The 27,256-nt window shown below is 56.1% G+C and overlaps 12 protein-coding genes across 12 annotated transcripts; 4 read left to right on the top strand and 8 right to left on the bottom strand.

Moving 5' to 3' along the window:
- Positions 1 to 859: 859 nt before the first annotated feature.
- On the bottom strand, positions 860 to 1,743 carry HRG_01724 (heterokaryon incompatibility protein (HET) domain-containing protein; the record flags this gene model as incomplete). Its single annotated transcript, XM_044860195.1, has 5 exons — positions 860 to 876; positions 970 to 1,014; positions 1,077 to 1,278; positions 1,354 to 1,438; positions 1,481 to 1,743. The coding sequence occupies 5 exons, from the start codon at positions 1,741 to 1,743 to the stop codon at positions 860 to 862; spliced, it is 612 nt and encodes a 203-aa protein (XP_044723828.1).
- A 3,962-nt stretch (positions 1,744 to 5,705) lies between these two features.
- Positions 5,706 to 6,392, top strand: HRG_01723 (uncharacterized protein; the record flags this gene model as incomplete). Its single annotated transcript, XM_044860194.1, has 1 exon — positions 5,706 to 6,392. The coding sequence occupies one exon, from the start codon at positions 5,706 to 5,708 to the stop codon at positions 6,390 to 6,392; it is 687 nt and encodes a 228-aa protein (XP_044723827.1).
- A 1,501-nt stretch (positions 6,393 to 7,893) lies between these two features.
- Positions 7,894 to 8,670, bottom strand: HRG_01722 (phosphotransferase enzyme family domain-containing protein; the record flags this gene model as incomplete). The annotated part of the gene is made up of 1 exon (XM_044860193.1): positions 7,894 to 8,670. One exon carries the CDS (start codon positions 8,668 to 8,670, stop codon positions 7,894 to 7,896), a length of 777 nt encoding a protein of 258 aa, XP_044723826.1.
- Positions 8,671 to 9,641: 971 nt separating this feature from the next.
- Positions 9,642 to 10,401, bottom strand: HRG_01721 (lipocalin-like domain-containing protein; the record flags this gene model as incomplete). The annotated part of the gene is made up of 4 exons (XM_044860192.1): positions 9,642 to 9,725; positions 9,785 to 9,879; positions 9,939 to 10,110; positions 10,159 to 10,401. The coding sequence occupies 4 exons, from the start codon at positions 10,399 to 10,401 to the stop codon at positions 9,642 to 9,644; spliced, it is 594 nt and encodes a 197-aa protein (XP_044723825.1).
- A 1,209-nt stretch (positions 10,402 to 11,610) lies between these two features.
- On the bottom strand, positions 11,611 to 13,814 carry HRG_01720 (integral inner nuclear membrane protein Ima1; the record flags this gene model as incomplete). The annotated part of the gene is made up of 3 exons (XM_044860191.1): positions 11,611 to 12,774; positions 12,827 to 13,636; positions 13,686 to 13,814. The coding sequence occupies 3 exons, from the start codon at positions 13,812 to 13,814 to the stop codon at positions 11,611 to 11,613; spliced, it is 2,103 nt and encodes a 700-aa protein (XP_044723824.1).
- Positions 13,815 to 14,332: 518 nt separating this feature from the next.
- On the top strand, positions 14,333 to 15,220 carry HRG_01719 (uncharacterized protein; the record flags this gene model as incomplete). Its single annotated transcript, XM_044860190.1, has 1 exon — positions 14,333 to 15,220. One exon carries the CDS (start codon positions 14,333 to 14,335, stop codon positions 15,218 to 15,220), a length of 888 nt encoding a protein of 295 aa, XP_044723823.1.
- A 565-nt stretch (positions 15,221 to 15,785) lies between these two features.
- HRG_01718 (rRNA-processing arch domain-containing protein) lies at positions 15,786 to 19,118 on the bottom strand (the record flags this gene model as incomplete). Its single annotated transcript, XM_044860189.1, has 4 exons — positions 15,786 to 15,966; positions 16,015 to 16,592; positions 16,671 to 16,916; positions 17,010 to 19,118. The coding sequence occupies 4 exons, from the start codon at positions 19,116 to 19,118 to the stop codon at positions 15,786 to 15,788; spliced, it is 3,114 nt and encodes a 1,037-aa protein (XP_044723822.1).
- Positions 19,119 to 19,707: 589 nt separating this feature from the next.
- HRG_01717 (cytochrome c oxidase subunit VIIc domain-containing protein) lies at positions 19,708 to 19,996 on the top strand (the record flags this gene model as incomplete). The annotated part of the gene is made up of 2 exons (XM_044860188.1): positions 19,708 to 19,912; positions 19,971 to 19,996. 2 exons carry the CDS (start codon positions 19,708 to 19,710, stop codon positions 19,994 to 19,996), a joined length of 231 nt encoding a protein of 76 aa, XP_044723821.1.
- Positions 19,997 to 20,326: 330 nt separating this feature from the next.
- HRG_01716 (pentatricopeptide repeat protein) lies at positions 20,327 to 22,138 on the bottom strand (the record flags this gene model as incomplete). Its single annotated transcript, XM_044860187.1, has 1 exon — positions 20,327 to 22,138. The coding sequence occupies one exon, from the start codon at positions 22,136 to 22,138 to the stop codon at positions 20,327 to 20,329; it is 1,812 nt and encodes a 603-aa protein (XP_044723820.1).
- Positions 22,139 to 22,433: 295 nt separating this feature from the next.
- On the top strand, positions 22,434 to 23,259 carry HRG_01715 (mitochondrial ribosomal protein; the record flags this gene model as incomplete). The annotated part of the gene is made up of 2 exons (XM_044860186.1): positions 22,434 to 22,813; positions 22,875 to 23,259. 2 exons carry the CDS (start codon positions 22,434 to 22,436, stop codon positions 23,257 to 23,259), a joined length of 765 nt encoding a protein of 254 aa, XP_044723819.1.
- A 77-nt stretch (positions 23,260 to 23,336) lies between these two features.
- On the bottom strand, positions 23,337 to 24,266 carry HRG_01714 (oligosaccharide biosynthesis protein alg14 like domain-containing protein; the record flags this gene model as incomplete). Its single annotated transcript, XM_044860185.1, has 2 exons — positions 23,337 to 24,053; positions 24,123 to 24,266. The coding sequence occupies 2 exons, from the start codon at positions 24,264 to 24,266 to the stop codon at positions 23,337 to 23,339; spliced, it is 861 nt and encodes a 286-aa protein (XP_044723818.1).
- Positions 24,267 to 25,011: 745 nt separating this feature from the next.
- On the bottom strand, positions 25,012 to 26,435 carry HRG_01713 (ras family domain-containing protein; the record flags this gene model as incomplete). Its single annotated transcript, XM_044860184.1, has 6 exons — positions 25,012 to 25,164; positions 25,250 to 25,408; positions 25,531 to 25,650; positions 25,712 to 25,734; positions 25,799 to 26,282; positions 26,343 to 26,435. 6 exons carry the CDS (start codon positions 26,433 to 26,435, stop codon positions 25,012 to 25,014), a joined length of 1,032 nt encoding a protein of 343 aa, XP_044723817.1.
- Between the last annotated feature and the right edge of the window lie 821 nt (positions 26,436 to 27,256).

The raw sequence follows: 27,256 nt of genomic DNA, 5'->3' as shown, positions 1-27,256 counted from the left end.
ATCAGGCCTTAGCCCTTCGACTGGCAGCCAAGATAGAGGCAGACGTCCAAGAGGAAGAAGAGGCACAGCGAGATTTGTATACAGACGAGCTCGCATAGAGATATATGCGATGTGTGTGCTAAAGAGTCTGCTAGGTAGGCGCAAGGAACATGCGCACCTAATTGTGCGGTCTCGGCGCTGCGCATTGACCGGCCACACTGGCCCACTTATTGATTGCTGGTTAGCCAAATATGAATGCTGGTTAACAGAGGCGTACTGTGAGGAAACCACTGGGTTGTGCAGGCAAAAGTGAAGTGACACTCCAACAGATGACCTGGCAGTGGTCCCTATATGCCATGGAGGTGCTGGTGGCAGCTGACACGTACATATACACACGGTAGTCGTGCACTTACAGAGTGCGAGAATATATTGGCACGATAGTTTGGTTGTTGGGTGTTATTACTACCTCTAGACGATATAAACGGATTTACTCATCTTGTGACAAGATTCAAACTCCAACCAAGGTTCATTTGTCATATTCCCAAGAGCGTCATAATTCCTTCCTTCAATCCCCAAGAGCTCCATGGTTATATAAAGCCTTCCAATCCTGTAAAACTGGCCCCTTGCGTTTCCAGTTGCATGCAGCAAGAGAAATACAACCCCCGCGGGTTGATTTTCGGCCGCATCGACCACAACGGCCAGGCCATGGATCTGGTCTACCGGGATCTCGCCGTCAAGTGCAAGGTAGTAACTGTTGCCTTTTCTCCAGGCATCATTGGCAAAAAATGTCCAGTCGTCCTGGCGGTCACTCGCCTTATGCATCTGGATGGTGACCAGCCAACCGGAGAGACGGATGAAGCCGCTTGTAATGTCGACGGTTCTATCCTTGGTACGCGTCTCGACATGGTAATCAACCACAGTGGCAACTTGACGCCATCTTGTGCGTTCTTCTTGGAAGCGACTGAACGCTATATAACCATCCATGCTGGCCCAGGACCACGTCGGTGCTCGATATGAAGGTGGTGGATACCGTTGCTCCAAAGAATGGCCATGCCATAGAAGTTGGTATTCAAGATCCTGTTCCCAGAGTCCCGCACAGTAATCGACGTTGAAGATGCTCTGAATGAGTTTCGCAAGGCCGGATATTGCAACCAGCTTATCGCGGGGGTATGTGAGGCCACATTTTGTGTAGACCTCGACGACCTCCCTCCACGACTCCCAGAGAAGGCCGGTCGGAGCGGCTGGATTTCCACCCCTTGCCAGGTTAGTTGCGTGTCCATATGAGCCGCAAAAGGCCCTCTGCGTAATTTCCCTCGGGATCCAGTGGTGGAACAACATTGGTGGCAAAGCAGCACGGTATGTTTCCGAAGCTACCAATTCCGGGCACTCCCAGAACATCTCGGTTGCACACATGTGCAAAACTCTTGGTGCGAGCAGAATCTCTTGCACAACCCATGCCCTTTTCATCAGCGGCATCTTGTCAAACGCGTTGACTCCGTACTTGTGGTCGTAGAGGGTATAGTGGCCGTCAGGGAAATCTGTTCCTTGCAATGTTATAACAAGCGGCTCCATAGAGAACTGCATCCTGCTTGGCAGACATCCTGCATCGGTATCAGCTCCAGATGTTGCCGCGATATTGAGGACTGCGCCTCTGTAGATGTCGCTCATTCTCGGGGCCTCACGTTTCCAGTCGTCTTTGGAATCTTGCATAATGCATAGCGAGTCGATCCAGATGAACGATGACCCCATTTCACGAGCTACCATGATGGCATCGCGAAATGTTCGCCCCAGCTCGGATATGGAAACACCACCCTCGAGCCTTTCTTTTGTCTCAGACGTCAGGCTTAGTACGTTTGACTGACCCCAGCAGTGGCTCAGTGTCGCGTAGCGTAGGTCATTTTCATGTATTGACGAACTGTCCACCAAGCAGACTTGGTCTTGATGAGGCGTGTCAATTTGTAGCAATCGGGCAGGGTGTTGGCTTGCGAATTTCAGTCGGGGAACCCAACAACTCTCATGATGGTTCATGCAATTTTGGAGCCATGTTCGCGCGCAGCTCATGTCAAACCGGGCACGGGATGAGCTGGAGCGCACCTTGACCGGGCTCTCTAGATCTGTTTTGCATTAGCATGTCTCATGAATATGCGACGTGATGGGCTACCTTTGACAGGCTCAAGGCCAAAGGCATGCCATCCACCACTACCTTGAAAGCCTTTCTCATTGAATGACAGAGTCAATTCCAGCACCTTTGAACAGGCTGTGCCACGTCTCATGCTGTATACAGAGACAGGATTGTTTGTTCCGTCACGCCCGCCCTCTTTAGTTGACTCGCCGAGTCGGCGTCGGCCAAGTATCTCTGCCCACACGACAGCACAGATGAAGCAGCTCTCGGAAGCAGATCTCTCTAGGTCAGCAAGGCTCTGGTGATGCTTAAAGGTGTCTCTTTGGGTGATTGAGGACGAGACGCCGCTGAATATCTTTTTGCAAGCGTGACACACGCTGTTCATGACTGCGGGCAGTGGGCACTCGTGATTTTTCCCTATCATGAAACTAACGTCCCAGAGGTGGTGTGCCCACCCCAGCCAACGCAAAGTGGTGTTCACATGGACAGATGTCGAGATGATGGCGAGCGGGGTCAGCAGCAACATGATGATATCTACGTGTCAGCAGGACTAGTACTTATACCGCGCCAGAATTGCGTCTGTTGTAGTGTTACACTTTTACCTGTTTAAGCGGTTGTTCCTTTTCGACAGTATGCATGTACGTGCATGCAGGCTGCCGGCTACGGAGGAGTCAGCAGCTCTGGCAAGGGCAGACTTGCGGAGGAGCTTGTAACTAAAACCAGTTCATCTTTTTTGGCCCGACTAGGTATACCATGCGAAGGTGCTAATAGACGATCAGCCATCGAGGGTTAGAACTCGAATGCAAGCTTCAGCAGCAAAAGCGTACGCCCGTTGACGTGTTAATAAAACGGTTACTTTTGATTTTTTACTGCTATAAGGCTCAATGCTACCGAAATTGGATCCGTTCAGCAAAGTTGAGGCCTTCTCATTAACCCACATTAGAGTTCTCCGGGGTTTTCCATACGAATACGGAAATGCCTCCCTCGACGGGTAAAATTAAGTTCAGGGCGTATATTATCTGCCTTTCCGCAGGAGTTTTGACAGGAATAAATATAGAGTAGTTAAGCATTATAAGCTCCGTCAACTCTACACCGAAGACTATATAACCATTTCGGAACGTTTATCGCATCGAAGCGAGCTGTTATGGAGGTTGTACAGAGACCGTTGGACGGTGCAAGCCTTCATTGTGTATCTCTGGCAACGAACAGGCCTTTGGTTGCGTCGAAAGATTTGGCTTGCTTAGCTCGGGTCATATTGATGGAGACAAGCAGGGTGCCGGTTATAGGTTCAGTAGTAAGATCAATCGTTTAGCACATCCCGGTATGGACGCCCTCAAAAATGCTATGGATGCCCTTTGTTGGGCGGCCCGTCTAAAGGCGGTAGGAATTGTCGGGACTTGGTTTTCCGTACGCTCAAATCTCACCTTAGATCTCGTGAGTTTTTGCCTCTAGTCACTCCAATTACAACCTTGGTTGAGGGCCTGATGGTATCATGGAGGTAACGCGAAGATAGAGGCATTGCGGCGGCTCAGTGTCATCTGGAAGCGCATCCCGATTGCCTTTCAAACCGAAAATGAAATACCAGGCGTGCCAAGATCTAAAGTGGGCTGCAGACAGATCAGTCAGGCACGGTTCTCAAGCTTCTCAACGTAATAGAAAGTCCAATGTATATACTGCAAACCCTCTCGTGGTTGTAGCCGCAACCTACGTGGAGGAGTCGGTGCGGAGGCGCCAAGGGAAGAATGCAACAGCCTGCGAAGAGTGATTACAGAAGGTGATCATAGCAGGAGACTTCAATCCCCACGACTGGCCATGGGTGGTTGAGCGCTCTCGGTACCGTGCTTGTTCCAGGTGACGCGTAGCCGCCCGCTTCTTTCTCGTCTCAGCTGGTTTTGGAGCGCTTTCAGCACGCGGATGGCTATCACGAGTCGACGACCCTCAGTGGTTTGCCTGCGCCGCTCGTTGGCCTGTGTGCCTTGTCCATTCGACGCTGCCGCGCCAGTTCCACCTTGACTTGTCGAAAAATAGCGGCTCACGACCACTTTCTTATGGGGTAACAAGATTCAAGGCCTTTCTTCGCTTCCCATGTTCATGTGAAAGTCTGAGTGATTCATGAAGGTCCAACATTTCGTCTCAACATCAATCTGGAATAGCTCATTAACAGTGGCGTCGATTGACGAGACTCTTGATTTTCTGAAATCGTCGGAATTAGTGAGCCATGTTAATAATGCACGGCAATTCAATTGCAACGATACTACGTTGCGTCGGCGACATCAAGGCAAATAGCAGCCAAGATGTTAACGCCGACTCATTATATAGACATCATATCTTCCTTATAAAAAGAAAAAATCTCTCAGGCTCTAGTAAATTCTTTATAGAGGCAGGCAGTATAACGGTTTAACAGGTTTGGTTCCAACAGGCTACCTAGTAGCAATAAATATTTTAATGTTAGAGAGGGAAGAAGAAAGAGGGAAGAGGGCTGCCCTCGTATATGAGAAGTAGTACTCTTGCCCCTAATAGGTCTTAGGGCTAACCGGGGCACTCGCAAAACGGGGTTGCCGAGGAGTTACATTATACTGCCACTACTGTTTCAATTTCTCGAAAGAGCCGATCCTTGATGAGGATCATGGAAATTCAGAGTTCCGGTCCTGCCAGAAGAACCTGACCTAGAGTTGTTGTGTCACGTACCTCGGCCCCATAATGGAATGGGAGGGATCTTGATTCAATGGCTCTGCCGAAAGAAGATCTTCCCCGAGTCATTGCCTATGTATCTATTACGTACTACAGTACTGTAGGTACGGCATGACTCTATGCTGTACACTCCGTAGGACTTATAGCCCCACAGCAGTTCGTGATACATACCTGGCTTTTGAACTCAACCTCAGCTGAGCACAGCTGAAGGTGGCTCGGGTCAAGTGGCGCCGAGGCCAACATGTGGCGATGGTCAATCTGCCTGGCTCTGGAACTACTCTTTCAAGGCTCCACAAAGACATTTACCACAGTATATGTGCATCGGTATTCGCTGTCATGCTTGGCGTTTGCTGTCAATGTCAATTCGTCGGGTAATTGGCGAGCTCAAACTCTGGTTTTGGTCACTCGAGCGGGCCCTAGTCGCCTGTCGAGAAAAGGTTTTCATCATTCCTCGAACGAGGAAAGATGAGAGTTCCAGCAAGGCCACGGACACTCAGAGCTTCCAGCCACCGAAATCAAGCGCCAAACCTACGAGGCCTTCCAGGTTGACTGCGTCCAGTCGTTACTTGTATCGACAAGCTCTTGCTCCCAAGCCACCAAAATTTCCAAGCCGAGGCTAGCCAGGCGGGTGGGGTCTCCGAAGAGGCTGATGATGCTTATAATCCGCTGCATCGTCTTGCTGGGCACGGCGGCATGTATTTGCAGCGCTCATCGCGTCTGCACGCCAGGCACTCTATGCGCCGTGACCGTGCCGCCTATCTGCAAAGCCATCCCGACGGTGGTGAAGCCAAAGCCAACGGTGGTGAAGGCAAAGACGACGGTGGTGAAGCCAAAGACGACGGTTGTGAGGCCAAAGCCGACTCTCCCCTGCGTCCAGGATGCCTACCTTGTCATGGATAATGTCTTGTACGCAATGGACTTGAAGACTGGCAAGACTCGGACCATTAGCAGAATCGCCTCAGCGGACCCCAAGTATCCGTTCAACGCCATCGGCTTCAACCCCAAAGACAACTACCTGTACGGTACGAAGCATAAGCACCTCTTGCGCCTGTTTGGCGACGGCAGGACTGAGGAAGTTCTTCAACTGCCCATCCAGCCCAACATGGGTGACTTCGACGAGCACGGCAAATATTGGTGCAGCAACGGGGGAAAGGTCTGGGCCAGCGTCGATCTCGATCCACAATCCAGGACGTACAAAAAAGTCGAGAGCGGCAAAGCGACCTTTCCGGGTCCAAAAGCCGACAGGGCATTCCCCTCCGACTGGGCTTACACGCCCGTCGCCAGTGGCCATCTTTACGGCGTCGGTGTTCTGCATGACAAGGGACGCAGCTACCCGGCTCTGGTTCGCTGGTCTACCACGTCTAAGGCGTGGAGTGTGATATATAAAGCCAAAAACTTCAAGGACGCTCGATCATTTGGTGCCGTCATGTCGACAAGAAACGGCATCATCTATGGGCTAGAAACCACGTCTGGCAATATCGTTCGGTTCGACCTTTACGACCACACCAAATCGACGGAGATGCGCGGAGGCCCGGTGTCGCGAAACAAGCCAAGTCACACTTACGGAACCCGTTGCTTGTTGCAGCCGGACAGCCGTTGAGAAGAGGAACTGAGACGGGCGATTGGCGGCCAAGCAGCAGAATAGGCGTAGGACAAGCTAGTCAACCCTGCTACGTGAAAACAAAGCCCGTGGCTCCGGGGATCGTGGTGTTGTGTCAAGCAGTATGTCATGTCACTCCTGGACGTAAACATGATGGGCCACCCTGCTCGACATCTGCTCGGGCGGATGCTGCGGTGCCTGCAGGGGCCTCACAGAGACACCCCGGATGTCTTGTATGGGTCTGGGCTGCCGTCGCCGGAACCGTGCTGTAACGACATACAAGCTACCGTCATCAGGTCTCGAATGAACCTCTCGTATGAGTCTCAGAGAGCATGGTAATTCGGCTTCAACCCCAAGCCGTTACATGTACCTTTGGTTCGACATCAAACTCCAGGGCCAATTGTTTGGCGTACTAGCGGATTCAACAGAATATCATACTGCTATCACCTGTATGAGAGTCTTGATATCAGAGTTGGGTACTTTCAAGCCAACCTTTCGCGCCGCCATCTGCAGAAAAGCACAAGAAGCATCTTCGCCTTGCAGCATGACTCTAATCCGTCGAACTTTTGTCCGCGTGCCACGTCACCTTGTTTCCGCGACAAGCATGCAATGAGTGCAAAGCAGGATCAGTGACTCATCAACCAACATGCATTGGCTGTTGACTAGTTGTAATTGGAAGTTTGAGGCTCTGGGGTATCTGCCTGTCCTTTAACCAGTGAGAAGAGCCTGGTGGTGCGATGATGGTTGCGCCATGAGCCTTTGATTGGCTCAAGTGTGCATGCAACCAACTGTACTGCAACCCACAAAGGCAGCAAGGCGCCTACTTTCGTCTGGAAGCCTGAATCACGAACCATTCCTCGTATGCTGCCTTCTGTCGGTTACCTGACTTGCGGGGAAGGTTCATGCAGAGTCAGGTCTGTGCCAATGACAAGCCAAGAACAAGGTCCTTGTCTCGTCGATGGCCCTGCAGCGCATCCTCAACCTGGAGCTCATGGACTCGCACGCATTCGAGCCGCGTGGTGATGTCCCGACTCTCCCGGCCGGGAAAAGTCAAGGCAAGACACAGCAGTATAAAGTCTGGTAATAGCCCACTGCCGTTCCCAATCTTGCCAAGGCCTTGCAGATCACCACAAGCCCGCACCGGACCACTGCAATACACGAACTAGTAAATGGACTTTTCTTCCCAAACTTGGTTCCAACGAGGACTGATTCTTTGGCCAGTAGAAACTAGAACAACTCACGAACGTTTCCTCCACACAAGATGAACTGCCCGAAGTGCAAGAAAGGCAATGTTTCGGGCAGAAACACCTGGGAATACTGCGGTACTGAACTGCCAAAAGCCATGGGCCGACCAGCAAAGTAGGAATAGTCAAAGGGGGGGCGGGGTACAGGATGAACGTACGATGGTGACAGCTTCTCAGTGCACCTCAGTTGCAAAGTCTCGGTCTCGCTGAAAGCAGCGCTGCAATAAAGTCTGGAGTCATGATCGCGACCGTTCAATCTAAGTATTCTGGCCCTCTGACTCTGCGATGAATTCCACTCCTCGACCATCGAGATTTGGGTATCTCGTGAGTGCATAGTAATCGAGCCAGAACTCCTGAGCCTTCGTGTAGTCCTCCATATGCTTGCGCAAAAGGGCCTTCCACGCACGGTCATCCTCGTCCTCAGAAATTCTGGTGGACACGAATTCCCACCATGCTGGGAAAAAGCCGCATCCTTCCCAGTCGATTATGCCCGTGAGCTTGCCATCGTTGACGAGGACATTTCTTGTCGTCAAGTCCCCGTGAGTGAAGGTGTAGGGCTTTGCCGGGGGCATACGTCGTCGCAGAAGACGTCGCGCATTTTCTGGCACATGCTGCAAGGCTTCGGTCGTCATCTCCTCCCAGAGTTGATCATCAGAGGACAAGGGGCCATGTGGAAGACCATAGCCGTTGCAAAATAAAAAGGCCGAGTAGACTGGTTCGGCGCCCAGGCTCTGGATTTTCGCTGAACAGAGCTTTCGAAGCTGGGAAAGGCAGTCTGCCGTCTGCTTGGCGATAGCCTCCTTCTCCGTCTCAGACATGGCCGGCCACGCCTCTTTCAGAGTTGTACCCGGGATTCGTTTCGTGATTAGGAAGTAGCGGCCGTTCTCAGTCCACTCCTGGATAACCTCCGGAGCCGGTATTTTGGTGTTCTCTTGGATGAATCGGGTATTTCTGGCTTCAAAGTTGGGAGGACTGTCGGGCATTTCCTTGACGATCAGGTTGGACCCGATGGCCCAGACGCCCCGGTCGCTCATTTCATAGAAGAGTTTGACATGACTGTCATAGCGACAGGATTCTTGACGCTCCTGTGTCCAGCTGCATGCAGCACAAGGCTGGTCGGCCGCCATTTCGCACCCCTAGTATGTAGGATGGTTCGAGCTTGAAGGTTGAAGTCCAGCCGGACGATGATGTTTGCGAGAATAGCGAGCAAGGGATTTCCCGGTAATCTACCGAATCCCGTGACTTATACCGGCATCAACTCAGCGGCTATGGCGCCGAATGACGCTCTTGATACCTTGAAAGTTGAAACTCTCGGATCCAGCTGCTCATGCCAAGACAGGTATGTATACTGGATCTGGCAATCTGGGTCAAGCTGTGTGTGTATTCCGAGTGCCTCCCCTCTTTGAACCCGCACGCGGAGCCAAATAAAGGATTGGTCAAGCAAGAGTTGTCGTCATAATAAGTTAATAAGTTAATAACCCAGCCAAACCCAGTCTCCGCAGTCCGGACACCAACCCGCAACACGACACGATGTCGGGCGGTAAACGACTGGAGCGCTCCCGGCAACCCCCGATGACCCTATGCCTGGAGAAGATGGATGCCGCTTGTCGACGCCGTCTCTTTGAAAAGAAGAAACTGGTTGCCTTCCAGATGTGCTGAATTTCTCTATCTTGAAGACACACTTAACTTTACTAGTGAGTTTACATTGAAAAGGACGTCTCGTACCGCGTACTACCTATAGCCAAGTCTAGTATCATTATGGCATTGAGTAACAACCTCAGCTTCAGCCCGTATCACTTCGATGCCGGAAGTATTCCAAATCCAAGCCCAACTTCCATTGACATTCGCAAGACTACCATTATGCTTGGGTCCTAACGAGACTCTTCTACACGCGAATAACATGGGCACTCCTCCGCGGTCATGTCACAAGGTGGAAAAATAAGGAAGAGAATCTGGCTTGGGATGACGCAGTCGAGGCGATGCGCGAGATGGATAGATCATCAGACTACTTGGGTGAACAGTTTGACTGGTCCGTCTTCTTCACCTTGGTCAAATCCGAGCCCAGCAGTCCAGCGCGCTGGATCCAAGCCTAGAAAACAGATATGGTCAGCTGTGAAGTGCTCCAATGTGGCAAATGTGAGGTCTTACATCAATAACCTTGTCCTCCAGGTGCTGCTTCCTGCTAAGGATAAAGAGGGTACTAAAGTTGCTGGACTGCACGATGGCAATGTCTCCGGTATAATCTAACAAAGAGTCAAAGTCAAACGAAGGTGACCGAGTTCGTCTAGGCACGAGCCCTCACCTTGAACAATGTAATTCGGCCCCGGGCATTTCGAAGCAGGCCGACCGGGAAACTGGACCCGGAAGACCCCGTCGGCCCCGTACGTGGCATCTGCGGGAGCCGCCGTGCCGAGGATGCTTTCGAACTTGCCCCTGTTCTCACAAGAGTTGTCGACTCGAACGGTGCCATTGGCCTGTATCTCCGTCGTTAGCAGACGCCGTCTGCCATCGGGTTCCCTTACGTTGAGCGTGTACTGCGCGCTGATGCATCTGCAGCCGGCCGTGAAGGGAACCAGGGTGCCGGCTACTTGATACCAGCGCCCGAGGAGGTACGACTCCAACTGAAACCCGCTGTCGGCCGTCGGGTACCAGCACTTGCCGTCCCAGGTGGCGGGGACGGCATGGGGTTTGGGCGCTGCGGGCCTGATGGCGGCCGCGTTTGCCAGCGCCAGCGCGGAGAAGCCGAGGAGAGCTGAGGCGCGCATTTTCAGAGTTCTGGGCAGCATTTGCTGTTGATCGAAATCGTATGTGAAGTGAGAACGAGGGTAGGAGTGAGTTCACAACATGCCGTAAACAAAAGCCTCCTCTTGAGTGAAATGTCTCACCCTCAAATCACACGTCCCTCCCACAGTTCAACCTCCTCACAACGTTCGAGACCGAAGATGGGCGGATTCCAATGTCACGCTGAAGACGACATGGCGCCCCTGGCTCCTTTTGCAAACGTCTCGTCGATCGATTCCCAACGAGCCGTCACCCGCTGCGCCGCGCCTCGTCTCATCTCCAACTGCTTCTCTCGGACATCTATGACGCTGAGACTACGCAGCCCCTGCGCTGCACGACAACACGCCCTCGAACATGGCATGGGCTGATAAATCAAAGTCGTATCCCGTTGGACGGTGCAGCGTGTCATTGGTCAGGGTATTTCGATCCCACAGAGCTTTTGACATCACTCTTTCAATCCTATATGCACTCCGCTCAGGCATGGCTCGGAGCGTTAGCCCCAGCATAGCCTCGCATTCAGCCAGAGCATATATATGCAGGACAAAGGGCTGAGGCAGGCCATGATACATCACCGAGAAGGGCTGGTGTCAATGTTGTTTGTGCAGCATCTGTGCAGTAAAGGCAACCAAGCCAGTCGTCGGGGTATCTCCACTCCTCGCTTCCATGAGTCCCTGCAACATGTACCGCTCACGATGAGAATTGAAAGGGACAGGCAGACGTAGTTTCCATTCTCCATAGCGCGGATATTTCAGAACCATGGCACTGCTCTAGCCAGCGTCATCTCCCCGCTGGACCCCGAGGCAGCTCCTGACTGACAGCACGATGACGGGAAACGCACTCGGTCGGGCCTTGGGGTCCGTCATCTCGTCCCCTTCTCATGCCATCTTGGCACCTATCGTCGTAGCGTCAATCCATCCATGCTAAACCACGGCGCAAGTAAAACAAGAGACGCTCGGGCAGACAAACGACTCGCCGGTACGCGCGCAAGTAAAACAAGAAACGCTCGGGCAGACAAACGACTCGCCGGTACGCCGCTCCCATGCTAGCCAAACTCCTCAACCGGCCTGGACTTCCTTGTCCCAACCCAAAGCAAAGATAACATAGCCCGTAAATGCTCCGGGCATTATACAACTGACAGCCACTAATACCTTCCCCCCTTGGGCCCTCATCCTGAACTGTCGAGCACCCATATCTCATGTCGCGTTTCTCCAAGCCTGGTGCGCCAGCATCGACGCCAGCACGCCGGACCCATACCAGCCGACGCCCGCCGTCTCCCTCTTCCACAACGTCAAGGCGACCCAGCAAACAGTCGCCAGTTCTGCGACGGCCCACGCAGCGAGTACATGGGCCGCCACTGGACCGTATTGCTTTTCGGCGCTCGCATCTCCCGTGCCGCGGAGGGCGAGCACGCCAGACATGGCCATGACGGCGAGTTGACACTCGACTTGGCTCGGAATGGCTATGGCCAGGGTCGATAACCACGCCATGAGTAGAGCGGCGAGGACAAGAGGCTCCACTAACCGAGGATTCCAGGTCCGGGCTCGGTCACGATTGCCTTTTGCCGACGCCTTCGTCCTTGTCTGACTTGGTCTTGTACCCTGGAGCGTTCCATCCCCTTCACCGGCACCATCGTCCTCGTCTTCTTGGTCGTCTTCCTGGCTCAAACTGAAGCTCTGGCTAAGCAAGTCCGCTAAAGAACTTGCATCATCTCGCTCTGGCGCAAAGAACTGCGGTTGCCGAAACTCGACGCCATCCCTCATCTCGCTGCGCTCTGCATCTCGCGCGCTCTCTCTGCGGTGGCCGCTGAACATAACCCTGTTCGGCTCGACGGGCGGTTGCTGTGGTTCTGGCACTCGCGGCGGGTTCCGCAGCCGCCGCGCTGGGTTCAGCGGTGCTGCAGGGACCTTGTATCTGAAAGGGTTGCTGCTCATGTTTTCGGCCGGCGCTTGCCCGAGCATGCCGGTACCCTTGATCGGCGACGGTTGATCAGCAAAGGCGCGGTGCCGAGGCGTGATTGGGGACCAGTCCATCTCTTCGGCATATTGGACTTCGCGGGTTGGACTGTTTGGCGCCATCGAGAGATTTTTCATCAATGGGGCCGGGCTGTTGATGTGGTGCCGCGAGGCAGCAGCCCTGAATGGAGAAGGTGACGGCTTGGTTTGCTGCTCTGGCTTCGGTCTCTGCGGGGTGCTGTTGGGAGAGTCGAGGGCATCGTTGAACAGTTCGGACAGAGTCTTGGTGGCTTCGTTTTTCCTCGTTGCGGGAGACGCCGCCTCTCTGGCGGCCACAGGCTGGCTATTGGTGCCGAAGAGTGGCGACGTGTCGACACGGATCGATCTCCTCGATAAGACATATATCTGCAAAGCGGTCAGCAGCGGTTCCGGAAGCGCCATCGAGTGCAGTTCTCACCAATGCCGTAACAGCTGCCATGGCTATGTGGGCGCTCAACTGGGCGTGACTTGACTGTCCCTGGCCCCCATCGATGACGAGAACGCCGCGGAAGACGAGGCGACAAAAGATGATGAGACCCTGGAAGCAGTACCACTGCGTGAATCCAAGCAGATGCCGCGTGAAGCCGCGGTTCAGCTGGACAAAGTGGGGATTCCACCACGCCGACGCCATGGCTGCTCCGGTGCTCCACCAAATGAGCGTGTCTGGTGCGGGGAGGACGGTTGCCGCACGTTTAGCCCAGTCCAAGGCTATCGCTGAAGCTGTTAAACCGTCGGGGTCGCGCAGCCCGTCGCCCGGCTGCTGCATCACGAGGGCCATGGTCGTGAGGTGCCAGAGCAGCTGCAGCGCGAAGCCCGCTCTCCAGATGGCCTTGCCTAGGCTGTGGACTTTGTCAAGAGCGGTTTTGGTAGTCGTGGGTTTCCGACCTCGACTCAGGTCCATCATCCGCCGCAGATGATCCGTCTTTGCCGTGTACCCAGCCTGCCGTATCCTGGCCTCGACCTTGTCGGCGCACTCGTCGCAGACCTGAGGATAGCGCTTCTCGAGGCCCCGGCGGTAGCGATAGTAGTTGCGCTCGAGCTGCGCATAGTCGGGGTCCGAGGGGTCGTCGGGGAAGTATTGCGCCAATGACTTTGTGAACAGGTGCTGATTCTTGAGGCACGTCGGGCAGAAGATGCTGTCCGTCGGGGTGGGCGACTTGGGCGCCGCATATCGCGTCATCGTGGCTTCGCGCTCCGTGGCGACTGGAGGATCCATGATGTCGCCATTCTGCCGACCGTCAGCCCCAGGACAGCACATGGGCATTGCGTGTACCGACCTCGTCCAAGTAATTCGTCGCGTCGCAGTACAGACAGAGAAAGTCGCGGATGGCGCCGTCGTACTGGAGCCCTGACCTCTTGCCGCAGTAGAAGCAGGCCAGGTGCCTCGCGGCCCGAAATCGCGCCATGGTCGCTGATCTCCGGCGCGGCGAGTTGCAGGAGACACGGGCTTACTCGGTGACAGGACGGTGAGCCAATGCGTGGTAAACGGATCCGAGGATTCTGCCGAAAGGCGGTGGGAAACAATTTCATGCTCATTGTCTCCGACTTGCCCAAACAGGAGATCAACACAGTACGTACTCTGGGGGGCTTACTTGGGCGCTTGCGCGGCTGTTTAAGCGCGCGTGTAATTAGTCCGGACCTCCGGAAAGCCGCATTGAGGAATGGAAGAAGGAGCTGTACCTTATCGCACATTGGACCTTGCCTTATCTACAGCCCATCCTTCCCAGCGTCGTCATCTCATCCTCATCTTCAACCACAACTTGCTTCCTCCTACCGGCGCGAGGCGTCGCCCCAACCAGCTCCTCACGCTTCTCGCTCACACCATGTGAGTGGAAGACACCGCTTGCTTTGCTCCGCTCTGCTCGAAATAAACAAATCCAGAGAGGAGAAACGCACGGCTCGCTCCCACAGCCATGGTGTCGTGATGACGGCGCATCCAGCCGCTTCCGCGGCCGCCGCCCTCGCCCCGCTGCTTCTGACCATCCGCTTCTCGGCCTCGATCCCCGACCTCAACCTCGACATCTCGTCTCCTCAGCGCACCACCGTCCTCTCGCTCAAACACCTCCTGCGCACCCGCCTCGATTCCCGCAACCGCCTCCGCCTCATCCACCAAGGCCGCATCCTTCCCGACGAATCCGCCCTCAGCGCCGTCCTCAAGCCTCTTGCTCCGCCGACCTTTTCGGACGACACCGACGATGCGCCAGCAGCAGGCGCAGTAAGCAGGGCAAAGAACAAGGGCAAGGGCAAGGCCGTCGACGCCGCCAGGCCCGCCCCCGTCCGCATCTACGTCAACTGCTCCATCGGCGATGAGCTGTCGCCCGAGGAGCTCGCCGAAGAGCAGGCCGCCGCCGAGAACCCCCCCGTCGAGCCTGCCCAAGGGCCTAGCACCAAGCCCCCGGCATGGACCCGCCCTCGGCCGCGCGGCTTCGACCGCCTCCTCCAGGCCGGCTTCACCTCGTCCGAGATTTCCACCCTCCGCACCCAGTTCGCCTCCATCCATACCGAGCGCTTCGCTCCCGACGCCATGCCTTCTCCCGACTCGCTGCGCAGCCTCGAGGACGCGTGGATAGACTCCAACGCTGGCGAGCTGCCCTCTGCCGCGAATCCGCTCGAGGAAGACCTCAGCAGCATGTCGACTGTGCTGGACATTCTCATTCGCGGCATGATGATTGGCTTCTTCTTCCCTCTCGGCAGCTTGACGTGGCTCCTTCGCCAGGGCGTATGGAGCGATAAGTGGCAGATCTTCGTAGGCTCTGGCGTGGTCTTAAGCCTCACAGTCGGCGTCGTAATGGGGATCTCGGGAGAGCATTGAGCGGCTCTGGAAAGTATTCTAGGCGTTTTCGCTGTCTTTTCTTTGTGAATGGGGTTGAGAGGATGAAGCGGGCCATCTCCATATTCCGTATCTTTAGGCCATCGTTTGGAAAAGAGACAATCCGACTGGCAAGCAGATGCACGCATTCTTTGCAACAAGGACGTCATGCGAGAAACAGCCACGGGTTCAGACTACGATGGTCTGCCTCACCCACAATGGAGGGCGGCTGTGCTAGATATACTAGTAGCGTCAAGAGGCCTACTCTCATCACGGCCATACGCATCAAAATCACACATGCATGACTCTTCCACGCGGTGTAAAGAAACATGCACCCCCCATACACCTTTTGCACCGGCGATCTTGGTGTAGAGGGGGGGCGTTTTTCTTTTCACCCCTTGCCTCCCAACGCTCCCCAACTCCACAGCCGTGAATCAACGGTGGAAAGGATGGTTCAGACGCCCGCCGATATCCTGGCGCCTAACGGCCCAGGACGGAATTCACATCAACAAAGCAAAGCAAACAGGGGCCCGACCCGTCTTCCGCCTTAAAGTGACGCAGGTCCTCCTTACAGGTACAGACTCTGGGCGGCCACGATGTCTCTTCGGACCTTTTGCAGGCTCTCCTCAAACTTTTTCATCAGGTCGTCGTTGCCCATGACCTTGGCGGCCTGGGCCATTTGCCGCAGCAGCTCTTCAAGGCGGCGAAACAGCCGAATCAGAGAACCCTCATAGATTTTCGTCATTTTGCTGCCAAGACGTTAGCTATCATGATTAAGGCTTTAGAATTCGACTCACCAAATCTCGGAAAATGGCCGGCCCTGGGCCCAGCTGTAGACCGTTTCCATCAGTTGCCACTTGAGGCTCGTGACGTACGCCTCCTCATTTACGTCGAGCTTGCACTCCTGGCTGACCTTGGCAATGATTCGCGCCTTGGCTTGGATCTCGCGGTACGGCTTCTGCAGGTCCTCCTTGAGCGCGTTGGTATCCACCTTTTCGTCAAAGATGAAGCAGCTCAGGACGGCAGCGCACGTCTCAGGCGTCAGCTCGTTGAAGAACCGGTCAAAGAGCAATTCGGACAGCAGCAGCTCGTGGCCTTCGGTCGAGGAAAGCTCACAGGCCACTCGAGCCTTGAGCTGCACCACTTCGGCGTCGTTAATGAACCCGAGTCGGCGTAGCACTCGCTTTCGGGACTTGAGCTCGTCCAGTTGAGCAATGCTGTGGGCCTTGGCAATCGACTTTTTCTTTTCCTTGACCTTATCTCCCATCCGGACCTTGGCGTGGTACTGGTCCCAGAGCGATGGGAGGAGGGGCGAGAGATGGAGCGGGTTGGCCAGGAGCCTCGACTCGAGCACTTCGATCTTGCGCAAGAGCTTCTTGAACGACTCGTCCGTAATGTCCATATTTTCGATTGGGTCCAGAATGGGAAGCCCATCGGGAAATCGACGTCTGACCTCGGCCAGCGATTTCCAGGCTTGCTCCTTGTCCTGCTGCGTCTTCAATCCATCTTTGGGCATGAAGATGCGGATCTGGCCGATGGCCTTGATGCACGTGAGCAAGCAAGGGACGACTTCGTGGACGGTGTCTTGTTCACCATTGGCCGGCGACAGACCAGGGGGCATTTCGCTTGTCGGTTGGCCTAGGAAAATGTCGGCACTCGACGAGGAGAGGGGCAGCAGGACCTCAATTAGGTGCGACTCCTGCGGCATGTGTTGGGCTTCGCCCATTTTAGGGCCCTTGCGAGGAGTGTGGTTGACGACCACCCCCCAGCCGAAATCAAGTCCGCCGCTGACATTGTCGGGCGATTCCTTGGGGTTGTAGATCTGGACCAGCCGGCCGGGCTGCAGGAAATCAAGGCTGTACTGCGGATGCTGGATGACGGCGCGCATGTCTCTCGTGTAGGTGTTGAGCTGCTGCCGAATCTGATAGTAGTCCTTGATGGTTGCTTCGTCGGGAATTGTCAAAGCGTCCCGCCCCTGCTGAAGGGCCATCAAGTCTTTTTCCAGCGAAGGAACGCTAGCTGCGTTCTGGAACTGGTGGAAGCACCTCTCCAGCATGAATTCGGGTGAAATGGCTTCAATCCTCAGCAGGTTCAAAATCATGTTGTACCCGAGGTAGAATGCCGAATTCAGCCTATCTTGGTGCCCGGTCACAATGTCCTTGGCAACGTCTGGCTCCAGCTTGTCGTCGATCATCATGATGACGATACCTCTGGCGTCCAGGCCTCGTCGACCGGCTCGCCCGGCCATCTGAACGTACTCAGACGATGTAATGGGTCGCCGTTGGATGCCGTCCCACTTGGTGACCTGGGTGAAGACAACCGTCTTGGCGGGCATGTTGAGGCCGATGGAAAAAGTCTCGGTCGCAAACAGGACCTTGATCAGGGACTCTTGAAACAGAATCTCGATGGTCTCTTTGAGGATGGGAAGCAAGCCCGAGTGATGAACGCCGACGCCGCGCTCCAACAGGGGCAAAATGTGCATAATCTGAGGCAGCTCGCGGTCTTGCTCGGACAAGCTTTCCACGGCGCTGTTGAAGACCTTCCTCACCAGGGCCCTCTCCGAATCGTCGTTGAAGTCGAGGTTGGACACCTTGATGGCTAGGTCCTCGCACTCGCGCTTGCTAAAGTTGAAGACGATGACTGGGTTGAACTTTTGCTTAATGGTCATCTTGATGATCTTGTAAATGTCAGATCCCTCGTCGGCACCGCCCTTGTTCGTCTTTTTGTTCTTTCCCTTGCCCTTCATCTTGGCATTGACATCATTGGAGTCGGTGCCCTTTCTCTCCTCCACCTCCTTCATGACCTGGTTGAAGTTGTGCTCGTTGAAGTTGCCCTTCTCGTCCACCACGATGTGCGCGCCCTTGCCGCCGGCGGGGTAGAAGTAGTTTTGCAAAGGCGTCGGCCTGAAGTCGGTGTACACAACGTGGCAAGCCTGGTGGTGGATCTTGGCTATCCACTCGGCAAACTGGAAGGCATTCGGAATGGTGGCCGAGAGGAAGACGTACCGAACCTTGTCGGGAAGCATGATGATGGTCTCCTCCCACACCACGCCTCGTGTCTTGTCTCGCATGTAGTGGATTTCGTCAAAGACGACCCAGGCCACCTCGCGCATGATCTCGGAGCCGCGGTACAGCATGGAGCGCAGAATCTCGGTTGTCATGACCAAGCAGCTGGCCGTGGGGTTGATGGTGACGTCGCCCGTCATTAGGCCGACATCCCCGAAGATGGCGTCAAAGTCGCGGAACTTTTGGTTGCTGAGGGCCTTGATCGGACTCGTGTAAATGACCCTTTGGTTGCGCTTAAGACACTGCGCGATGGCGTACTCGGCAACGACCGTCTTTCCGGCACTGGTATGCGCCGATACCAGCACGCTTTCGTCGCGCTCAATCGAGGCAACGGACAGGCTCTGGAAGGGATCAAGCTTGAAGCTCCACGTCCTGGCGGGCTCGTCGGGCGACTTGTGCTCCGACAGAGGCACGTATTCGTAGTCTAGATCCGGCGGAAGAGCTACCTGATGCTGGATGTTGTGCGACAGGACAAGAGAGGCGTCTTGAGGTAGCAAAGTTGTGGCTCCGGCAACTTCTCTCGACTGGGCTGTATGGAACGAGTCCGTCATGACCGGGCCCACGCCGTCCTCCTTCTTGCGCCGCTTCTTGTCCTGCTGGCTCGGCGTTTCGGAGTCGTCCGAGTCGTCATCGTCGTTGGGAGACTCGGTCGCATCGCCCATATCGACGTCGGCTGTGTCCTTTGCAGCACTAGCGGCAGCTGCTCCGTTCATGGCCTCGTCGGCCTTTCGCTTCTTGGTCGCGTCGCGGTTCCGGCTCTTGGGGGGCGGTCGCTCCTCTTCGCTGTCGCTCTGCGGGGCCGCCTTGCCCTCGAACACGTCAAACATTTCATCCATGTTGGATGAGGGCGCTGCTGAGCTGGGTGTCGAATGCCGGCGTTGTCAAGGTATGCAGCTCAGAGCATTTGGTCGGGCGACTTCAGGTAAAACAAAGTTAGCGGGGGCGAGCGCTTAACAAGGGCCTGTAGAAGAATCTAGGTCGATGGTCCTACAGCGCATTCGCCCGCTAAAAAAGGCATCCAGTCGCAAGCGAAGCGGCGTTGAAGGAAATTGTCAGAGGTAGATTCTCGTTGACGGCGGCCCAAAAAGATGTGGGCGTGCTGGGGAACTGGACGGCAGAAAAGAAAAATCACTAGGCCCGGAGCGCAGGCGGTGAGGGGCCATCTCGATCATCCAGCTGCGAGACTTTGCTGCCGAATTCCTAGACCGAAGTATCCGCAAGTCACGTGGCCCTGCTTAGCCAACCGTTTTGATCTTGGTCCGCCTCGGACCACCTTGAATCAATGATCGCAACCTCCAACCACGGCCGCTGAACTCGCACGCAAGCTACCGCCCAAGCTCCATTGCACCGCGCTCACCTTTGCCACAGTACTTCCTCCCACGACCCGGCTGCGCACACACTTCCCCGGCTAATTGATACTCCCAGATGCTCCCCCGCGCCGCCGCCCGCACGACGACGTCGCTCGTCGCCCGCCGAGGCTTCCACGCCACAAAGGCCCGCATGTCGTCGCCTTACCACTACCCCGAGGGCCCCTACACCAACATCCCCTTCAACCCGCGCAGCAAGTGGTTCGGTCTCTTCTACTGGTCCTTCCTGGCCACCGGCTTCGGCGCCCCGTTCGGCATCGCTGGTACGTCGTTGCGCTCCCGTGCCGACCCATCACGCCCGACTAACGGCGCGCTGTGCAGTTTACCAGACCTACAAGGAGCAATAAGCGTGACGTGCGAGACTTGGATTTCGGGATCCAAAGCTCATGATAGAAGTTGGACCAGAGGGGAAGCTTGCCATGGCCGTGATCTAGCAAATGTCAGGCAGTCGGCTCGCAATGAGCGAACACAAGGTTTTCTTTGTCAATTAAACCAAGATTTCGCCTTCCACCGCGAAGTCCAACTCACTCGCGTCCGATTGATTGCCACGCGGCGTCGCCGCCAAGTTCACCAAGCAGCCATCCAAGTCATCTCTACCTGGTGCAGCATCCCAGGGGTATCACGAGCCGCGGACGCATGTACATGTAAAAGATACAATAATAATACACCGGCTATTCTCAGAGCCAGGACCCGTCTCTTTTACTCCGTCTATGCGTCATTTCGTCCCAATTACCCGAAGGAGATCTCATATCCCTGCCTTGCAGTATATTCTCGTAGAGGGCGTGCATAAAAGGCTGGCGATCCGCAGGTACGTCCCAGCGCCGTACCATTGCATCAAACGTCTCCTCTAGTGCTTCCGCGGACGAGCACTTTTTGACAGCTCGCAGGGCCCAGATGACGAGCCAGCGATCTATCGGGAAGTTTTTTGCGTGCGTGTCGCGAGCGTGATAGAGGGCCGAGAGAAGGCCATCCAATCTCGGCTCGCTCCAGTCCGAGCCGGGGAAGCCCCCGTGCATGTAGAAGCCCTTGAAGAGCGCCAGGAAGATGGTCGGGTGCACGGGGACCTTGAGAAACTTCATTTCGTCCAGGTACTTGACGACTCTGTTAAGGTTTCCCACCCTGATGGCGTAGTGCTGCACCAGGAGTTTGTAGGTGTGCAGATCTGGCGACAGGTGGACCGTGGTTTGGAGCGTCTCCTTTAGCTCGGGGTGCTTTTTGCTGACCTTGGAGAACATCATGATGACTTTTGTAATGACTTTGCTCATCATGTAGTCCCTTTGTGGCAACGCCGGGGCGAGGGTGTGGTTATTCTTCATGCGCTCGTACGTCTCCTCGGCGGGGCCTTCCTCTCCGCATCGAAGCAAGCCCGAGATGACGCAGTTGAGGACAACGGTGTCGATCATCTCGCCGGACTCCACCATTTCCCGGTATGCGGCGCGGATGCCGCCCGAATCGAGCTTCAGCCCAAAGTAGTGGATGAGGCTGACATGGTGAAAGCGATTGTACTCGATGCCGCGGCTTTCCATTTCCTGGTATATCATGTCGGCGAGCGCAAAGTTGCCGGCCTTGGCGGCCACGTCAAAGAGGATGTTGAATGTCACTTCGTTCCCCGGGACGTTGGCTTCGCGCTCCATCTCTCTCCACAGCCGCAGCGTCGACTCCATCTCTCGGGCAGTGGTGCGAGAGGCATACTTGGCAGCAAATGCCAGGGCGAAGTTCCATTGGGAGCGCCGCAGGGTGAGCCCCGCATCCTTGACATCGGCAACCAGGGCAAAGTAGCGCAGCATGGACTCCATGTCGCGTTTCCGGGGAGTGCCCATGACTCTCATCAGCCTGTTACGCCATTGCCAGGTGATGTGCAGCATGCGAGGCTCGGGCAGGAGACTGTAGAGCTTGCATATCGACTCGAGAGAGACGCGGCTCGGGTGTCGTAGCCTCTGTCCGACGGCCGTGTATAGCCGCACGAGTATCTGTCGCGTATCGTTGTCGATCCTGAATGTCTCGTCATGAGTGGGATACTGCACGTCGGGGCTCTTGTCCGACACCCTGAGCCTCGGTCCGTCCGGCGAAGCGTAGCCTCGGCGGTAGGGGTCTCTGTGAAAGTCGATACAGTCGTCGACACTCGCCTCGTCTTCGTCGTAAACGAGGGACAGCAGATACTGCCTGTCTTGAGTGGGCGTATGCTTCCGACCCGGAAGAGCGGGCGTGACAGGGGAACAGGCGGCAGCGGAAGCCGTGCTGTAGCAGCTGTGGCGGGCACGTCGAGGCCGGGGTGTCTGAAGGACGCAGCGAGCTTCAACAGGCGGCGCAAAGGTCGACAGGAGCCATGTCGAGCTCTTGGCACAGGCTGCCGGCCGACTTGGAGAGCTCCTGGGCGGATTCGAGGCGAAGCTCCTCTTGGACGCTTGCACATTTCTTACGCTGGCCGACGAGCAGTTGAAGAGTAAGGCGCCACGAACGGACCCATCCACTCGACTGGGGATTTTCATGGGCTCCTCCTCATGGTGGTGCAGTCGTCGCAGCAGTCGTGGTGACGAGAATGGGTCGTTTCTGGGGAGCGCAAGCTCATCAAACGGCCGTCGAATAATTGCGATTCAAAAAGTACTTTGTAGTGACTGCTGGGTCCAGGCGGCGGCGCGCGGCGGCCGTCGGTCATATGATTTGCCGATGTCTCTCCGCCAAAAATTCCCAATAGTAATTATTATTTAGACCGATGGCGACGCACACGGGGCCGGGCCGAGCAAGCACACAGCTTGGACTGGCGAGCGACAAGCACATGCAGCCATGGGTGGGCGACAGATACGCCCCGCCGGCGTCTACAACGCGACCGCCCTCCAACTCCAGAACGCTTTCCTCCCGGGCCACCGAGCCGTCGAGCCGCCGTGGTTCCGAGTTATGAACTCGATTCCTCCCGCCGAGCCCCTTGTGCGAACCGTCACCCCCCGGCATCGCGCGCCCGACCGCCGGGCGACGAAGCCGAGGAACCTCTATCGGCCACAGAATCTCAGCTACCTAGAGGATGCGCTGCGGGCAACCTTTTTCAAGGACCACCCGTGGGAGTTGGCGCGCCCTCGAGTCATCCTGGAGCTTGACGGCAAGGACTACCGGCACTGTGACTGGAGCAAGGGGCTGCGGCAGCCGGGGATGCCTCTGTCGGGCGAGTGGTGAGTTTACGCGAGGCAAACTGAGCGAGCCGCACGGCCGCTAACCAAACCGTGTCTACAGCGTGGTGCAGCGCCAGCTATGGCTGATGCAAAACGAAAAGCTGAGCAAGCGCAAAGCCTACGACTTGGTCCGCTGGGACTTTTACCGGCTGCGCCAGGCTGAGGAGATTGAAAGCAGGATCGCCTTGGAGGAGGCGCGCTACGTGGGCGCCTACTTTGGCAAGACGAAGCTGGAAGTCGGCATGATGCTCGAGGACAAGGAGTATGAAAACTGGAAGATCTGGGCCGGCAAGCAAACCGAGAAGCTCGAGGCCCGTGCCAACGCGGACATCGAGACCTTTGAAGTGGAGGATATTGAGGATGAGTTTGAGGAGGCCGACCGTGGCCCGGCACCCTCGGAGGCAGAGCTGCAGCAGCCAGGCGTGAGTGGGCCAGATTTGCGTTGACCACCTCGAGGGGTGGCTACAGCGTGTATATACCCTGTAAGACTAGGACCATGTCTCGTTGCGCCGGACGCGAGTGGCTACGCATCTGGCCGTCTCGAGTTGAAGACCATTTCCCCGGCGTTGACCAGCCCGTACATGGCAGCAACCTGTTGGTGCTGCACGTACAAGGCGTCGGCGATGCCCGTGTACAACAGGAGCTTCCCCGTCAGACTCAGCGTGGAGATGCGTGCCCACGACTCGATGTAGACAAAACGCATGCAGTCCTCGGGCACGATGAAGAAGACCTTGAGCACATGGGCTACCAGGGCGACGAAGAAGCCGGTGGCGGGCCCATTGGAGAGGATGAGCCTCGGATACCGCAGTCGGCGGCCGGCTTCGTTGGCCGGGGGCGACAAGAGGACGGAAAATATGTCGACGATGCTGACGAGGGAGGTAAAGGGCGTCGTCCAGAGAGACTGGTGAACGCGGCGGGCGCGGGTGACGGTGCGCGTGTCGTGGGTGCCGGGCGAGGACTCGGCGGCGCGACACAGTTGCTCGAGCTGCTCCTCGTAGTCTTGGAGGTGGTGGCGGGACATGCGGTCGCCGCTGGAGATGAGATAGCGGCGATGGAAGTTGGCGAAGGCGCAGAAGCCGTCGTCCATCATCATGAGCATTTCCTTGGTATGGCCCCCTGAGCCGAGGACGAACAGGTAGTAGTCGTGCGATGGCCGCTGGGCAGAGGGTCCGTCAGCGCGCCGCGGAGGCTGGGGCCATTGCCTTGAGCGGCGGCGTTGAAGCAGCTGCACATGGCGTGCCTATGCGTCTTGTCAGTATGGATGATGAACATCAGGGACGATGATCATGAAGAGATGGGGGAGTCGTGCAGTAGTGAAGATGGCGAGGGCGATGAGAAGAGCCAGGCATGTCAGGAGCACGGTGCGCCAGGAGCGGACAATCCACACAGAGGCAAGGCCGGTGCCGCCTGCGATGGCCATTATCCCAGACAGCACGGCCAGGCTGGAGCGCATGGTGGACAGCGCTGTGTGCTGCGGATTCACGGAGAGAGCGCTCCAAGGCGAAAGCCTTTGCTGCGTTGGCCACGAGATCGACTCATGCCCTTTGTGAGTCCAAGTTCGATCAAAACGACGAGAGTGCGATGATTCTGTCTTGCCGGGAGACTTTGCAGCAATGTCAATGGCGTGGACTCGGATCGTGGGTTATGGACTGAGCACGTGGTGTTTTCACCAGCGACGCCGGGCTCGCTCGCTATAGGGTAGGACAAACACACCACCAACCCCGAGTCTCGAAAATCCTCTTAGCGCAACCTCAATGCCAGCTGCATTTTCTCGCTCGACCAACGCAACGTGGCCCTTGGCAAACAAAGACTGGAGATGCGCTTAGGCTTTTGCATTTGAGAACGAATTGCGAGTCCGAAGAAAGGGCTGTGCCAAACGAACGAGCTCGAGAGCCGCCAAGCGAAGTGGCAAGCATCAACAGGAATGGATGAAGAAGACATGACTGAAGTGCGTTCCATTCATGCTCAGAATTGACAACAACAGCAGTTCTCGCAAGGGGCCACGGCCAACACACGCATTGAGCCCAAATAGCAACCGAGGAAAATGGCTCATCCACAAGAGCAGGACACAAGGAACAAGGGAAGGAGAAGGCAAAGAGGAGACAAGGAAAACAAGGCAACATTGAAAGAATCGATCCACATAGCCGCCAAGTCCATCCCAACAACCACAGCAGACGCAGCAGAGCATCCTCGCGGCCTCACTGGGCTCCCCCTTCAGCAGCGCGGCGAGCGATGACTCGGCGGGTAGCCTCCACCCCGGCCCCGTTCAGAAGAAGATCGATGTTCTCGCCCGTCCTGGCCGACACCTCGATGTAGTGGTCGGCACGGATGCTGCGGGCGTTGGCAGTGGCCTGCGGTGAAATGGTCAGCCAGAGGCTCTCGTCTCTTCGTTCCACCATGACATTTGGGACAATCGAAAATACGAGGGAGACTTGCATCCGAGACGTTGACGCAGCAGCTGTGGCACAGAGGCCCCGGGCAATGGAGCCCACGAAAACAGGCCCGTCGAAGGTCCCTCTTCATGCCGACGATGTGGACGAGCGGGTCGAAGCCTTGGGTTTGAACATTGAAGCCTCGCGCGCGGGCATGGATCCACTACCGCACACACATACGCAATTGCGCCTCTCCTGTCAGAATCGGAAACACTAGGGATTTCGGGATGGCAAAGGGCACGAGGGAAGAAGCAATGCCGCCTCCCCATCGCCGTCGCCACTCACCCATTGCACAATGGCGAGCAAGGTGATTTTGTTGCCGAGGTCGAAGCACAGGAAGACGCCGTGCCAGGGCATCGACGCCAGCCGCTCGACCGTGTTGAGATCCGGTGCACCCGAGGTATCCTACAGCTCGACGGTGACCGGGATGTCCAAGTACTCGCGCTCACGCGTGTACGTTTCGTACATTGTTCGCTTCAGCCCGTGTACCTGTGTTGGCAAGATGAGTCAACATGGCGCTCATACTGCCTGGAAGGGGACAGGGGACACTCACGTCCGGGCAGTATCCATAGCGCGATCGGCTGAGCCCAAGAGTCAAGGTTAGCCATCGCTCCCTCATTTCTTTGCGCTCGAAAGAAGGGGATGAAATTCCCGAATTCCTCGGCGGAACGGGATGGGCGGTTCAGGGTCTCCCACAATAGAAGGCTTGTCTGGCCGGTTCCCCGGCTGCCGACGAAGAGGAAGTTCAGGCGGACGGGCTTCGGCGGCGTCGGCGGCGGCGGCGGAGCAAGAGGCGGCGAGGCGGGACCGGCATTCCTGCGCTTGCGACTGAACAGGCTCAGGGCCTTGAACAGCTTCTGCTTCCTGCTGCTGCTGCCGGCGCTGTCACGCACCTCCTCGGAGGTGGTCGGGACCCTGGACGAGGCCGACGAGCCGTGCATGGGCGTGTCAGGGCGGACGAAGCTGAGGCGGGCGGACGGGCGAGGCGGCAGGCCCGATGGGTAGTTGACGACTGGTCTGTCTGGGTCCTCGAAAGCCTGCAGAAAGCGGTCAGTTGACATCAGACACCAGAGTGAAAGGAGGCAGGGTCAACTTACGCGGTGGGCTCCAGTCTGCGCCGCTTGGAAGTCGTCGCCGGCAAATGGATCGTCGCGCTCATACCGAGTCGGAACTCCGTGGCACCATTCCATGATACGCTGGGTATGCTCTTCGGACGACATGATGGGTTGAGCTAGAGGTAGCCGATGTGGCACGTCGCTCGCGTCGAGAAGCTCAAGTCGAAGAATCCAACAGACGAAGCGTGAGAGTGAAGTAGGCTGACGACGTCAAACGATAAAGCCCAAGTTGACGAAGAAATCAACCGAGACGAAGCGCGAGGCGAGAAGAGGTTGCAGCCAGATAGGTATAGTCGTGAAAACTGCTCGTTCTCGTGGAGAGGCAGGGCAGGAATCAAGTCAAGACCAAGCAGAGCCGTGAAAACGATTCCTCTTCGTGGGTGAAGTCAAAGCCGAAGTGAAGAGAGTGCAGCGTCGTGAAAGCAGTTCGTTTCTGTGCACGTCAAACGCGAAGCTAGGTGAAAAGAAAAAACACAGCCGTGAGAACTATCCCGTTCCTGCAAATAGAAAAAGGCAAAGGCGGAGGTGAAAGAGGAAAACAGAGCCGTGATGTTTGTTCGTTTCTTCTCGTCTTCGGTCAGAGCCCCAGCTGAATTGAGGGGAGGCAAAGGATTCTTTGCGTTGCGTGAAGGGTGAGGAAAGAAGAAGAAAGCAGAGTCTGAAAGATTTGCGTGCGAGGCGTATGTCTGCCCTTGAGCTTATAGTTGTGGGAAAAAGCGGTTTGTTTACGCAGCTGGTTGTCAGGTGGGCAACGCGAACGGAAAAGGGGTCCGAGGTGCACGTCAGGGAATGGCCACCGCACCTCTTCGAATTTCGTTGCCCGCTTACAGCTTGATTCACATGACTTTTGTGGGTTAGGGTTCGCAGTTGCCAGCTGTCACTTGCATTCTGTTCGC

This window comes from Hirsutella rhossiliensis, assembly GCF_020360975.1.
Source record: "Hirsutella rhossiliensis strain HR02 chromosome Unknown scaffold00002, whole genome shotgun sequence".
NCBI classification, from domain to species: domain Eukaryota; kingdom Fungi; phylum Ascomycota; class Sordariomycetes; order Hypocreales; family Ophiocordycipitaceae; genus Hirsutella; species Hirsutella rhossiliensis.
This window is presented reverse-complemented; position numbering and strand designations above follow the sequence as displayed.